Source organism: Mytilus trossulus, chromosome 8 (genome assembly GCF_036588685.1).
Source record: "Mytilus trossulus isolate FHL-02 chromosome 8, PNRI_Mtr1.1.1.hap1, whole genome shotgun sequence".
Classification (NCBI taxonomy): Eukaryota; Metazoa; Mollusca; class Bivalvia; order Mytilida; family Mytilidae; genus Mytilus; species Mytilus trossulus.
Window position 1 is genome coordinate 75,249,686 of NC_086380.1, and position 15,349 is coordinate 75,265,034.

The 15,349-nt window shown below is 30.4% G+C and overlaps 1 protein-coding gene across 1 annotated transcript in view; it reads left to right on the plus strand.

The window, feature by feature from the left end:
- The window catches only part of LOC134727986 (CAP-Gly domain-containing linker protein 1-like), a 63,137-nt gene that overhangs the window by 39,712 nt on the left and 8,076 nt on the right, over window positions 1-15,349 (plus strand). The window contains exons 23-31 of the mRNA XM_063592384.1: window positions 1,721-1,858; window positions 2,813-2,899; window positions 4,173-4,403; window positions 4,788-4,840; window positions 8,257-8,311; window positions 9,265-9,421; window positions 9,794-9,831; window positions 10,676-10,800; window positions 11,363-11,538. Coding sequence (XP_063448454.1) covers window positions 1,721-1,858; window positions 2,813-2,899; window positions 4,173-4,403; window positions 4,788-4,840; window positions 8,257-8,311; window positions 9,265-9,421; window positions 9,794-9,831; window positions 10,676-10,800; window positions 11,363-11,538 — 1,060 coding nt within the window. The remainder of the gene's footprint in view (window positions 1-1,720; window positions 1,859-2,812; window positions 2,900-4,172; window positions 4,404-4,787; window positions 4,841-8,256; window positions 8,312-9,264; window positions 9,422-9,793; window positions 9,832-10,675; window positions 10,801-11,362; window positions 11,539-15,349) is intronic.

Genomic DNA, 15,349 nt, shown 5'->3' on the forward strand with positions numbered 1-15,349 from the left:
AAGTGTCAGAAACTAAAGCTTCTGTAAGTTAATTGTCAGAGTCAAGTGTCAGAAACTAAAGCTTCTGTAAGTTAATTGTCAGAGTCAAGTGTCAGAAACTAAAGCTTCTGTAAGTTTATGTTCCGAAACTAAAACTTCTGTAAGTTAATTCTCAGTCAAGTGTCAGAACTAAAACTTCTGTAAATTAATTGTCAGAAACTAAAACTTCTGTAAGTTAATTGTCAGAAACTAAAGCTTCTGTAAGTTTATTGTCAGAAACTAAAATTTATGTAAGTTAATTGTAAGAAACTAAAACTTCTGTAAGTTTATTGTCAGAAACTAAAACTTCTGTTAGTTAATTGTCAGTCAAGTGTCAGAACTAAAACTTCTGTAAGTTAATTGTCAGAACTAAAACTTCTGTAAGTTAATTGTCAGAACTGAAATTTCTGTAAGTTAATGGTCAGAAACTAAAATGTCTGTAAGTTAATTGTCAGAAACTTAAACTTCTGTAAGTTTATTGTCAGAAACTAAAACTTCTGTAAGTTAATTGTCAGAAACTTAAACTTCTGTAAGTTAATTGTCAGAAACTAAAACTTCTGTTAGTTAATTGTAAGAAACTAAACTTCTGTAAGTTAATTGTCAGAAACTAAAACTTCTGTAAGTTAATTGTCAGAAACTAAAACTTCTGTAAGTTAATGGTCAGAAACTAAAACTTCTATAAGTTAATTTTAAGAAACTGAAACTTCTCTAAGTTAACTTTAAGAAACTGAAACTTCTGTAAGTTAATTTTAAGAAACTGAAACTTCTGTAAGTTAATTTTAAGAAACTGAAACTTATGAAAGTTAATTTTAAGAAACTGAAACTTCTGTAAGTTAATTTTAAGAAACTGAAACTTCTGTAAGTTAATTTTAAGAAACTGAAACTTCTGTAAGGTTTATTTGCAGAAACTGAAATTTCTGTAATTTTATTATCAGAAACTACAATGTCTGTAAGTTTATAAAAGTGGCAGAGTGTCAGATGCTAAATTTCTATAATTTCGTAAGTCTCTTTCAATAAAACATGCATAGTACATAGTGAAAGCACTTTGACAATACACATATTATGCAGTATACCCTGCTTTCAAACTAAAAAGACAGACAAAATTCACACAGCACATCTGTTTGACCCCAATACATGATCTAACTTTTTCAGGAAAAAACATTTTATGTGACAAAGCAAATAATTTCAAGTCACATTGTCTAATAACATCTTTTCTTATAAAAGTCCCCAGGATAGCTGAGACAGTTCATTCACAAAATCTAAATTGGCAACTTATCTATATTTCTATTAAGGGTCATTTCTGGTCAGTTGAAGCATTATAATTATAAGTAGCTGATTTTTTTTATACTAGAGTACTGAATTGTAGGGTTGCTTTAACTTTAGTGAATGGTGAAAAAATCTGATTATGCAGTTCTATATTGGCATTTTCAATCCAATAGAAGGAACAAATTGTAAAGTAATTCATTGAAAAATAAAAAAGTACTGTAAATTCAGAAATTATTGTGTGCATTTATTGTTGCAATTTTGTCATTTAAGACTAAAATTGATTTTAATTTTTACTAGAAAAATCCTGTTTAAATTATTGTGTTTACAACTCTGCCGCTTTTTTTCGCATTAATAAAAACCTCGCAATAATTTCTGAATTTACAATACTTTGCTTTTCTGAATTGCAAATAAGTTTAAAACTTTCTATTTTGAATAGATTCTACAAGAAAAAGAAGAACTGGTAACTGAGAAGACTAAACTTGTGGAAGAAAATGACAAGGTCAACAGGGAACTAGTAGAAAGTAAAGCTTCACTTCAACAGAAAGATATACAGATCGAAGAATTACAGAAAGAGGTAATGGAGTCAAACAAAATAAAACATTTTTAAAGTAAATCTGGAATAATTTTGTAAGAGGTTTGAAGAGGGACGGACCTTATCTGGATTCTGGGTTCGGGTGCTTTTAAGCACAGGATTTGGGGATTGATCTTTTCAGGATTTGGGATTTTTCTTCTTTGAATTTCGGGATGTCGGAATTTAAATTTCTTTAAATTTTGAACCTCATGATTTCATGTGTTTAAGTCCAGAACTTCAGGATCGGGACCCCTCTGCTCCCCAATTAAACCAATAATCATTGAGGATTCAACCTTGTTTTTGAGGATATTATTTTTTGGTAATTTTTAGGGAGGGTAAATCATGATTTTAAGTGTTTCACGAAAAAACAAATTTCCTTCAAAGCAGAATTTAAAAATTTACTATAAAATCTCCACAAGCTTTCTATTTTTTCTTTAACAAAAAAAGTTTTACTGTCTGAACTAACAGAATCTTCATTACATTTAAATGAGATAAGAAATGTTTGAAAATGAAGAAGTTTAATTCAGTAATATTCTTTGGCAATTAGTGGGGATGTGATCTTGTTTTGAAAAGGGATAGACATTCATTCTGTGATACAAATAAGACTTCATAGAACCTAGGTGGTCAAGTGGTCTAACTAGTTCTACTACTTTAATCACTAGGCAGTCAACACTGAGGTTCTAACACCCCTTGTGCGGGTGCACTGGACTCTAATTATAATTGACTAAGATTGTCAGTTAACCTTTTGAAGGTCGGTAGTTTTCTCCTGACACTCGGACATCCTCACCAACAAAAAATGGACGCCATGATATAGCCCAAATGTGGCGCTTAAAAGTGGTGTTAAAATACCAACAATCAAGCAATGAAATTTTGTTAAAAAGGAGACAGAATAAATTAAGGACTTTACAGTTATAGTTTAGATTCATAGATATTTTATAGCATTTTTTTAAATAATAGGTTGAGAAAATGAAAACAGAAGTGAATGATAAAGAAGAAGCTATGTCACAGAAATCACAAAGTCAGTCACAGGATCTACAGACACAGGTTAGTTATGCTCAAGTTGTTGCTAGTTTCTATAAATCTTTTATTTTTATTAATATCATATTATATTAATAGTAGGTATCATTTCACAGATTAACATACCCGTAGCCGGGGGGGTTCGTCCAAACAAAGCACTGTTAAAGTCAATGTTCTGTTCGAATTGTGACTGTTAAAGTCGAGTTTGTGAGTCACACTCCCCCCCTTCCAACCCCCCCCCCCAACCCCCCCCCCCCCCCCCCTGCCTTTGGAAATTCCTGACTACAGGCCTGGATTGACACACATATGTTTTGTAAGTCTGCACATCTGTGCTAAAGGATGTGTTTTACATTCTCTGTCAATATCTGTGCTAAAGGATGTGATTCTCTGTCAATATCTGTGCTAAAGGATGTGTTTTACATTCTCTGTCAACATCTGTGCTAAAGGATGTGATTCTCTGTCAATATCTGTGCTAAAGGATGTGTTTTACATTCTCTGTCAATATCTGTGCTAAAGGATGTGATTCTCTGTCAATATCTGTGCTAAAGGATGTGTTTTACATTCTCTGTCAATATCTGTGCTAAAGGATGTGATTCTCTGTCAATATCTGTGCTAAAGGATGTGTTTTACATTCTCTGTCAATATCTGTGCTAAAGGATGTGATTCTCTGTCAATATCTGTGCTAAAGGATGTGTTTTACATTCTCTGTCAATATCTGTGCTAAAGGATGTGATTCTCTGTCAATATCTGTGCTAAAGGATGTGTTTTACATTCTCTGTCAATATCTGTGCTAAAGGATGTGTTTTACATTCTCTGTCAGTTCAATGACATATTTTGAAGGTACACTATTTTACTGTAAAACAAAATATTTTCTTGCAAAGAAGATATAATAGGTCTCTATCATGTAAAACTTTGGATTGCTTTTAAACCAGAATTGCAAGCCTTTTTCATGAATTATTAGCTAATACAATCAATATATCCAATAAGATACTTGTATTTATTAGCACAACTATATTAGCTTCAACAAAAACAAAAGTAGCCTTTCACAAAGCGTTGATTTTATAAATGTTATTTGTTTGTAGCGCTTCACTAGATTAACTTTCATTATGAACACCGAAACCTTAAAATTTGAAAGCCCAGGATGTATAATTACCTACACACTAGTTGAACTATATATTAACCAAAAGGATTGGAAGAATGAAAAGCAAATCTAAGCATCAATTAACCAAAATGACAACACAGATCAAATTTGTGTATATACTATATATCAAAGATAGAATGACATGTTTTTTTAATACAGATTCAGAAAGCACAGGCCAGGGTAAAAGAATTAGATGGCATGTTACAATCAGAAATAAGCCGTGGAGAAAAAACAGTGAAGGAATTGGAAAAGAAACTTCTAATGCAGACCTCTGAGACAGACCAAAAATATAACCAGTTAGAGGCTTTGTTTAAAGAGGTGGAGGATGAGAGAGATACCATGAAGGCTCAGTTAGAATTCTCTAATCTGGTCGCTGAAGAAAGGAGGAGGGTAATTGATGATAACTGTCTTTAAATTCTAAAAACTGGATAAGAGCTGTCAATGGAAATATGCTGTATGCAACTATTTTTTGCAAGCATTTTATTTTCATGAATATAAATTGTTGAAATATGTAAAACTTGCCTTTTTCTTTACTCAACCATATCAAGTAAATTTGAGAATTGCGAAATAAAATCTTTGTGATATGTGTTAGAAAGAGCTAGACATGAAATAAAGAATCTGGAAATATACGCTGGCTTACAGTATATAGTACAGGGAAAAGAATTTTTAAACCACTTACTACAATTTATAATTATAAAAAGCTTGTTAGAAAAAAATGCACATAATTTCAAAACATAACATAATTTAACGACAAGTCATTATTTACTTTGACAGTTAGAAGAACAGAACATGCAGTTAAACCAAGAAATGGAGAAAACAGAAGAAAGGTGGGTGTCGTCCTTAGTCAAAATATTTGTCACTTTGTCATGGTTGATCACTTCACTGTGTGTGATACATACATACTTAGAAAGTGTTGTAGAATTGTCACAAATCTGTATAATGAAAAAGTGGTGGGATATAATTTACAGTTAACTCTCGTCTCGAACTCGGTTGACTCGAAATTTAAGGATAGGATTATGACTTCCGTTTAAACAATTTTTAAACGACCTAAATAACGAAACAATTGATTTGAAATTACTCTCTCTGATAAAAGCCATAACAAACAATTATAACTGAAACAATTGAATAAGTAAAAACAATGTTATTATAATAATGAAAGACCATGACATACAAATACATCGATCTGATACCAGAATATCGATCCCCTTTCCATATTCGCCCTGATTTATTTTAGCTTTACCATGCTAAGCAAGAGTTGTGTCCCTTGTTCTGTCAAATTTCTGCTTTTCCTTTGAGTCGAACTATGTGTATCTCCGGTCCGGCTGACTTCGACTGTTGAATACTTGCAGTTCTTTTACAGCATAAACCATTCTTGTAAGTTCATACAGAAAAGGTGTACTAACATAAGAGGTATCAAACCATATGAGTTCAAAATACAGCTTTCATTAATAATAGCCATATTAATTATGTGTATCAGCGGGGGAAAATGTTAAAGCATAAAAATATAGTATATGCCAATACACATAATTAAAAGCGTCATTTTTGTGGGTTCACTCTATATTTCATCAAGAAGTATTTAAAGTACATGTGTTCTTGTGTACTTGAATACATATTACATAGTTAAAAATAGACATGATTTTAGCGTAAACTTACCTGAGTGTATGATCAACTAGTTGTTACTAGCTTTATTTCTATTTTGAATTAAGTCATCAGGGGCTTTTAAAGTTATGAAAAATGAAGATATAACATTAGTTTTCAATGTAATTTTAAGATATTTTTGCAGTGAAGGAATGTGATACTGTATAGCAGGTTATTTTTCACGGGTGAAAAATTTTGTAGTTAACATTGAATAAGGTATACGAAATAGTTTGGCGTTATTATTTTGGCGGATTCAAAACTTTTATCAATACCTTTGCATGTGCACTTTTAAATTGGCAGAATTTATTTTGACAGTTTTGTTCTATCCGCGAAAATAATCGAAAATTTACACCCGCAAAAATAACCCGCTATACGGTATTAGAAAGTTTCCTTCAACAATAAGTTGAATATAAGAAATGTTCAACTAATTAGGAAGTAGTTTTAGAACTGTCTTATTAAAGTGTGTATTGTTTTTTTATTCAACCTTGACTGTGTGTGTCGCTGATTTCACTACATGGTCTTAATGGTAAGCTCACAAGTGCATGAATGTTATATTTGCTAGAAATTATTATTATTGCACAGTTATTTCTACAAACTTAAGTGACCTTGAGTTGAATAATGCTTGTTAGAGTTATTTCCCTTTAATAACTCTCCTTTGAAGTTTATTTTTTCTTTTTATTCTGTGATCTTGATCAATGTTGTACAAGCTTTACTTGTCTTCTGTTTTAAGTGTAAAAACAGAATTTCAAATATGCTTTAATGATTTGTTTAATTTTTAAAGCTATTTTTAAACAACCTTCATCGTCAAAGGTGAACTCCTAACAGAGATTTTTTTTTAATGTGTCTGTTGCATTTACAAGATGTAACCTCTTTTTGGAAAACAGTTTGACATTTAAAATAACAAATTGGTGACCTACTCTGAGGACAAAATGCTTTATAAGAAAAACATATATTTGGGAATAATAGAAGATGTATGTAAAACAATTATCTTATATAGTTAGGAATAATAGAAGATTTAGAAAACAAAATCTTATATAATTGGGACTAAAAGAAGATTAAAAAATTTCTTTTAAACTATACAATGAAATCTGATTCAGATATTTTTGTTTAACTCACAACCTACTTTAAATCCCTGCCTATATTAAGATAAAGAAGCAGAAAATACAATTTTTTTTTTATTCACCAAATTTTTGTCAGATGCATGATTACTTGTTTTTTTTACAAATAACATATTAAATAAAAATTACCTGAAAGGAAATGATATCTGGATCAGGTCTACAGATCACCAATACTAACAGCATGACATTCTTTATTTGACTGAAGAAATTATTATCATACCAACAACACTAGATAATATGGAATGAATTATTAAGCCAGCGTATTAAGTAATTTTGCTTCTGTACATGCATGGAGATGCTCATTAAAGTAGACAACTAATTATGTAAATATATCTGGTATTTTTAATAAATTATGTAAATTTATGTAGTATTTTGAATAAAATATGTAAATATATCTGGTATTTTGAATAAATTATGTAAATTATCTGGTATTTTGAATAAATTATGTAAATTATCTGGTAATTTGAATATTCATAAGGTTTCTGTAACCATAGTATATTTTTAAAGGCTATTCGTTTGGGACAAATATTTGCAATTTAACTGGAAGATTTGAGATAGTGCCATTTGGTCTAATGATGTTGAAGAAAAGAAATTAATATGATTCTTTGATGAAAGATATTTTCTCTTTTGACAAAAAAACTATGTTTGAAAACTCTGTCTTATGTGAATAAACTCAAAACTATTGAATTTATATCTTTGAGGAAGAAAAGGGAACTTGAATAAATCTTATTTTTAAGTGAATTATGAAAACTTTTAGGAATTAAAAAAAGAATGGCAGCACCAGCATATAATTTTTAGATAAGAAACATAATTGCAAAGTGTCTATAGGAAAAAAACTTTGAGCAAACGAAAGATTAAAATTTCTAAGAAGAAAATATGATGTTTTATTTTCTCTCCCAGACTGCATTTTAGGGCAAATAACATTTAGTTAGTTACAATTAAAAAAAAATGTCACCAATTAACATTTAACATTAAGCTTTTTCATTTTTTCAGCTGTTTTAGTTAGATTTTTTATGTATTATAAAGGATATTTCTATTTATATGTTATTTGTTTTAAACACAGACAAAACAAAAGCTTAATTTTAATAATGAACAGAAATTCCTCTTTAAGAAAGTATTTTATATCCTGAGCCCAGTTCTGAAAAACATACATGATTATTTCAACCAACTCAAAAAAGAAATATTTCCAAATGAATCAAGTTGGTATTGTGAAGAACAATTTCAGTACACTGCATTTAAAATGCAAAAAAAAGATAAATTACATCTGAAATATTCACCTAAACTTAAAGTGATAATTTTAACTCCTGAGATAAGAGATTAAACCAAAGGAAAAAATGAGTGATGTCATAAAAAAATAATCCAATTAACAAGTATTCAGCATATTGAAATCATTTTACATTGTAATTTGTTCTATGTTTACTCTAAAAAGTGAAGTTTAAATAAACAAGCGACATACAACTTATTTTCCTATTATGTTTATTTTTCAGTCACAGGAAGGAAATTGACAGTCTAGAAAAGACAAAGATTTCACTTCAGAAAGAGGTAATTATAGCTTCTCCTTTTGGGGTGGGGCACAGATTTTTTAAGTTAACCTTGTCAGCTGTCCCACTAGACATGTTCACTATCAGATATTGATGAGATCATTTCTATTTTTGGATTTGTTTGCCCAAATTCCTCTTGATTGTTTGACATTTTAATGCAGCAATATCTGTCTTTTTTCTATAAATGAAACCTATTCAGAAGTGTTTTTATGCCCCACCACCTACGATAGTAGAGGGGCATTATGTTTTCTGGTCTGTGCCTCCGTTCGTTCGTCCGTCTGTGCCTCAGTCAGTGCGTCCGTTCGCTTCAGGTTAAAGTTTTTGGTCAAGGTAGTTTTTGAAGAAGTTGAAGTCCAATTAACTTGAAACTTAGTACACATGTTCCCCATGATATGATCTTTCTAATTTTAATGCCAAATTATAGTTTTGACCCCAATTTCATGGTCCACTGAACATAGAAAAGGATAGTGCGAGTGGGGCATCCGTGTACTATGGACACATTCTTGTTTTTTATACCCTAACTGCAGCTGAGGTGGGATTAAGTGTTACTCTTTTTAGCTCACCTGGCCCAAAGAGCCTCTAGTTTATATGTCCAAAATATGTTTTCCGATCTCTGACTTAAGTTTGCCTCAAGCATATGTTATTAAACTTATACTCATTGCTTAATACCACAAAACACAGATTAAGTTCACATTTGGATTGCATCACTTTTATCATTCTACAGTTATGATTGTTTACATGTTGTATGGAAGCTGGGCATCATCTTTGTCCCATGGACACACTCTCTATTTATTCAATCTTTTCTGACATACAAATATACACAATGTACAAAATAGCAAAACCAAATTATATATTGTTTGATTCAAACAGCTATTTTGGTAAAGATAGGTACTTCATGTGTACTTGTACTGAATTATAAGTCTGTTTAAAACTGTTTTTTTTATATACAAACAGGTTGCCAACTTAAAGAACGAAAATGCCTCACTGGATAAGTTCAGACATTCGACAGAGAACCAAGAAAAAGTAAACAAAGACTTAATGAGTCAGATAAACTCACTAAAATCTCAACTCCAGGCTCAAGAAGTTAACAGTAATACAATAGGACTGTCAGGTACAATCTAAAATACAAAATAAGAAAAGAGATACTGAATTGACTCTATTGTAAAATCTTAACTTTCGACTAGTTAAATAATGTAGGAATGAAAGATTAAATAGTAGCTTCTTTTAGGTTGAAGAAGTAAAAAAAGAATGCTTAAATTCAACTATAGATAGACAGTCTCACTATTTGTTAAAATTTAAATTTAGCTACAGTTTCTTGAACATAAGTATTCCATAAATGATATGCCATTTAAACATGTGCCTTCAAGTACTCATAGCTAGTTGATTTAACAAAAAAAAAACAATATCTGACAGCCTTTGGTAGAATTTTTTCCTGCTTGTGAGAAGCTTATATATGTATTGAGATATGGTTTTTTTTTTGTAGCCAATGAAATTGAAGATAAACAGACAATAGACGGTCAGGTCAGTCAGTATATATAGTTACAAGATAAATATAGAAAAGAAGAATGTGGTATGATTTTGAATGAGACAACTCTCCACAATAGACCAAATAACATACACTTATAGGTTACAATATTGTCATGAACAATGAGCAATGGCCGTACCGCATAGTCAGCTATAAAAGGCCCTGAAATGACAAATGTAAAACAATAAAAAAAAAACTAACAGCCTAATTTATGTATAAAATGATGAACAACAAAAAAAAACATGTTAACCAACCTTTTATTTTACACACAGAATAAGAAAATGTGTGAAAGTTCAATAAGGTAAGAAAAACTGGAGATAAAAATCAAATTTTAAAACTTGCTTATATTTGGAAATAAAAAAAAATGGGCAGTAAAAATTGATATTTACCATTTTCAATAAACAAGTAAGAATTTTACTAAAAAAAAAGCTTTTGTTTCTTTAAACTGTTGTTTGCACTGTCTTGCTTGAAAGAATACTGACCTTGGGGTAATAATCATTTCAACATTGGTTTTTTTTCTAAAAGTTATATCTCAGCATACTTCAAAGAAAGTGTACAACAGTCAACAGTACATTTTTTTGGAAAAAATGTCTGAGCTGAAAGGAGAAACTGTGAATTCTTTATTATTCGTTGGACACCAGTTTTCGTGGATTTCATTGGTACAGTTGACCCATGAAATTAAATGTTCAATGAATAACAATTTTTATTAAGACTTGTATGACTAACCCCCTGTGAAATCAAATATCCACAAAAATGTAAGTTTTCCGTCATCCATGAAAAAGTTACTGAACCCACAGTAGATATTCCAGCATGATTCTTAATCTAGTCATTTGATTTTAGGTTGAATTCCTTAACTCTGTGATAGTTGATCTACAAAAGAAAAATGGAGATTTAAAAACAAGATTGGAAGCCATGGAATCAGGTGTTCTTACAAATGGGGAGGCCAACAGTTCTATGGAAGAAGTGTAAGTAGTCAATTGAAGAGTAGGTATATCTTTAAAATGGTGTAAATAAGTATGGTGTTCATTATCACTGAACTAGTGTATTTTTGTTTAGGTGCCAGCTGAAGGACGCCTCCGGGTGCGATAATTTTTCACTACATTGAAGACCTGTTGGTGACCTTCTGCTGTTGTTAATTCTTTGGTCGGGTTGTTGTCTCTTTGACACATTATCATTTCCATTCTCTATTTTATTAGTTACATGGTAGTTACTGTAAACCAACTAATTTTTATGACCTTCTCGAGTAGAAAATTAACGCAAATATGAATAGTTTGGAATATGTCAAATTTGGATCTTTCCTTATTTAATTACTTCAATTAGATAAGAAAAGGATGCAAAATTAAGAATCAGTGAAAATAATCTTCTGTGATTATTCTATGATATATATTTGTAGAAATGAAAGTATGAAGCTGCCTCTATGATTATTCTGTGATACATTTCTTTCCTATGTCTATTTATAGAAGTGAAAGTAAGAAGCCTCCTCTGTGATTATTCTGGTATATTTATTTGTTTGATGTCTATTTATAGAAGTGAAAGTAAAAAACCTCCTCCAAGATTATTCTGTGATATTTGTGACGTGTTTGATAAACATGATACTGAAGATTGTCCTTGTCAGGCCATGGATTACGACGAGGAAACTCCATCGCCCTCACATCACGGTGGTGACCGTAAACAACTACGACCTTACTGTGATATATGTGAAGGTAAGAAAGTTTTAGATTATATTGAATTCTGGGTAATATTTTTAAAGGCGTTGACTCTAACCCTGCTCCCTATGTTTAGGAGGACTCTTTATCATATCTTTTTTGTCCTTTGGTCTAATTTCCATAAAGATGGAATTTACAAAAGAAATTGGAGAAAATATCTTGATAACTTAATTACACAAGCTGTCTTTGCAAAAATTTCACTTTTTATATGATAGAGTAGTACAAAATATTACAATACGTCTGTTGATATTTTTTGAAACTGTAGTAAAATTTTTGGTTCTCAGATATAATGCGAAATTCCAACTCCCCAAAACAGAGCAAATGTATCACTGTCCATGTATGTGGTCATTTAGAATTAATATGATTCAACTTTTAATCAGAGTCAAAATTAAATAATTATAGTTTTATTGAAAAGTTCAATGATAAATAGTTATCTCAACTTTAGAATGTCAATCTTGTTTTTCCAACAGAACTTTATTGTGATTAGCTCTTTTCTCATCAGATAAACAGTTAATAATTATTCTCGAAATGGATATTACTTACTTGATAAATAAATTTACAAGCAATATTCTGGCTTTCTCCTGGCCATATCATGCTTTTCTGGAATCTGAAATTGAATTTATTTTTAGCCTGTAATTAACTAACTTTGGTATTTCCTCTATATTGCATTCTATTTTGAAATTGATGAAATGTTATATAAATGGCATGAATTATTTTTCATTTTCAACTATATTATCATGAATTAACTGCATGATATGGCCAGTCAAAATTTATAAGATTTTTTTTAATTAATTTTATCGAACATTTTTGCAAAAGATAAAAAATAGATATGTGATTCTCAAAAGACTGAATTTTGATTGGCCACAATCATCTACTGATATAACTATGTATATCGAATTGTAATAAACATCACTGGCAGATTAATGAATGTTAAATGGGGTCAAAATTTAATGGTTTTTGTGGGTGTTTTGGGGTATATATGAATAATGAATCAAGAAATGAATAACTTGCACCAGTCTTATCTGTCCATCCAACATTGTGAGCACTATCAAGTTTAATGTTGACTAGATGCATACGTGATTAACATTCATTTCAGGCTTATTAGTTTAATTGAAAACAAAGCTGATCCACATTTTTCTTGGGGTTTTGCGATGAATAGGAAAAGTTCTCAAGACTCTCCTCCTCGCCTTTCTCATCAAGATCTTTTCATTTTCTATGTCATTTATCTTGGTTTTCCAAAGTGGGGCATCCATGTACTAGGGACATATTCTTGTTTTATTTATTTTATATTCATTTTTGAGTGCATAAAATTCAAGATATCTTCTTTGGCTATGAAACAGTACAATTGGGAATTTTATTGAACTGCCATTGAAAGTTTATGTTTATTGTTATATTGTCATACAAAATGAAAAGATAAGAAAATTATTTTGAAATTTTTTATGAATATTATATAGGAAAAGCAATTATCTAAAAAAACAAAATGGGTGAGATAAAAAAAAATAATCCGAAAAATTGACAATGTAACATTGACTGTGTGCATTCTTATTTTGTTTGCAGCATTTGGTCATTGGACAGATGCTTGTGATGATGAACAGACTTTCTAACCAATCACCTATAGTCTTTCATGAAAGAAGATTTACTCCACCAATGGAATGCTGCATTTCATATTGGGCATGAATTTCCTTCCATATTTGTTTTGGTTTTAAACACATGTTAACATTTTACGCAAACATGTTGCTTGTTTTGTTTTTTTGTTATTTATCATATGTTAATAAACTTTCATATAAGTTATTTCCATAAAAAGTTAGTTTTTAATGAGGAAGGAAAATTTATGTTAGTATGAATTTAAACCAATATTCCGAGGTAACGCTGAAGTTTGAGTGTTTAATCGAGCATTTGCAGACTATAGTTGCTTCTAAAACAGTGCCAATTTTGACGTGTGAATTTGTTTAATTATGAGTCTGTGTTTGAACCACTTTGACATGTTATGAAAATGGATTGAACTGAATTTTTGTGAACCTCTTTGAGATCAAAGTGAGTTTGAACTTTTAACAAGTCTGGCTTTCATTTGAACCTCAAGATGCAGTGTGAACTGGCTTAGCAAGATGAACTAAAACCAACATTTGAAGATATATTGTGTGAACCAGCTTCTTACAGTTCCAAAATTTTTGTGAAACAACCATCTTGCGTCATCAGTAATTGTTATATTTGAAGAACCTAATGGCATGAACTTTGGATTGAACCTGCTGAAATTCATCAAAAATTGAAACAGATTTTCAAAACTGGCGCAGAGTTCATGCTTTTGCAGTACCCAGCTTTGAACCTTTGAGCTTTCAACAGAAGTGAATTATTTTATGTTTCTTAACATGCATATGTCCAAGTCTGATGTGGGGTTGTGATTTGTGTTATATGTACTCAGTTTATATGTTAAACAGTTGTGATGTTTATTTTTTAACTGAGCAAAATATTTATCTTTTGCTTATCTTCTGCTCAGAAAAAAACAGCTATAGGTATGAGAAATATATATATTTAGGATGCATTTATGTTAAACAGGGTTTTCATTAGATAAAGTGAAACTAGAAAGAAATTAACCTTGTGCTATTTTTATGGAAGTTTTTGAAATTAAATTTTTCTTTTATTCAAAGAAAATGTTTGATAGGTTATAGTGATGCTTCAACAATGAATGAAACAGTGCATTATTCTCAAAGTTGACAATATGCACAAGGTTAGTTTCTGTCTTAATATTTTATCAAGAAACTGACAGGGTTTTGTTTAAATCTATGAGGTATTTGTGCATTATTTATATTCATTTAAATATGAAAATAAGGAGGTTTACTTAATTATAGCTGCAAAAATCTCTGTTTAACTTCAGTTTTTTTATCAAATTTTGTTACTAGTGGTACTAAAAATCAACAATAAAATTTTGATTTTTGAACCAACTGTTCAGAAAATATCATCTAATTCATGTATCAATCAATATAATGATACTAGTTTTTGCCATTTTGTAAAAATTGGGATACTTGTTTTTGGCATTTGTGCCCTGACAATAGGCAGAATTATTACCATTATCATACCTCCTGCTTTGAGCTTTAGATTAAGAAGATGATCATATTTTTCTAGCAACAGTTTCGTAAGCTTTTATAACGAAACTTAAATGCAATATTTTGAAGTTGTTAGAAAGGTATTTTTCTAAACCATCTTGTACAGGTTGTCTTCATTATCAAGCAAATAGGTAGAAATTTTCTGGTTTACATGTTTTTCAGTAGAATATTGTCTATTTTTCATACAATGAGGTTGAATATCACATGGCACACATATCTGATTTGAATTTTACAAATCCTGTTATCATCAATATACTACTTTACGAGTATCAAATTTTTTAAGGTAATACATAATTGAATGTTTCTAGCTCAATTATTATTCGAAATATGCTTATCATCAGCTGATTTCCATTTATTATACCCGTGCATAATCTTCATCTATTTTCACCTAAAGTACAACTGCCATCAGCAAGAACCGTAAGACGTCACCTAATACAACTGGCTTTCGACATTGCATCTACAACTACCAAGATATGAACAACTGCCAATTGTATCACTCCATGTGGGACTGGTACATGTAAAAAACATCTAAAATTATAATTATTATTTGTTATATATAGACACAAACTCAGTGACTGCCAAGTCTTTAAGTGTAGTATATGCCAAGGCCAAATTAAATAGATATCTTTTTAGGGTTTTATTAGTTTTACATGTCTTATAGATAGGATATATATATACAATGTATATATATAGAAATGTACTAAAAT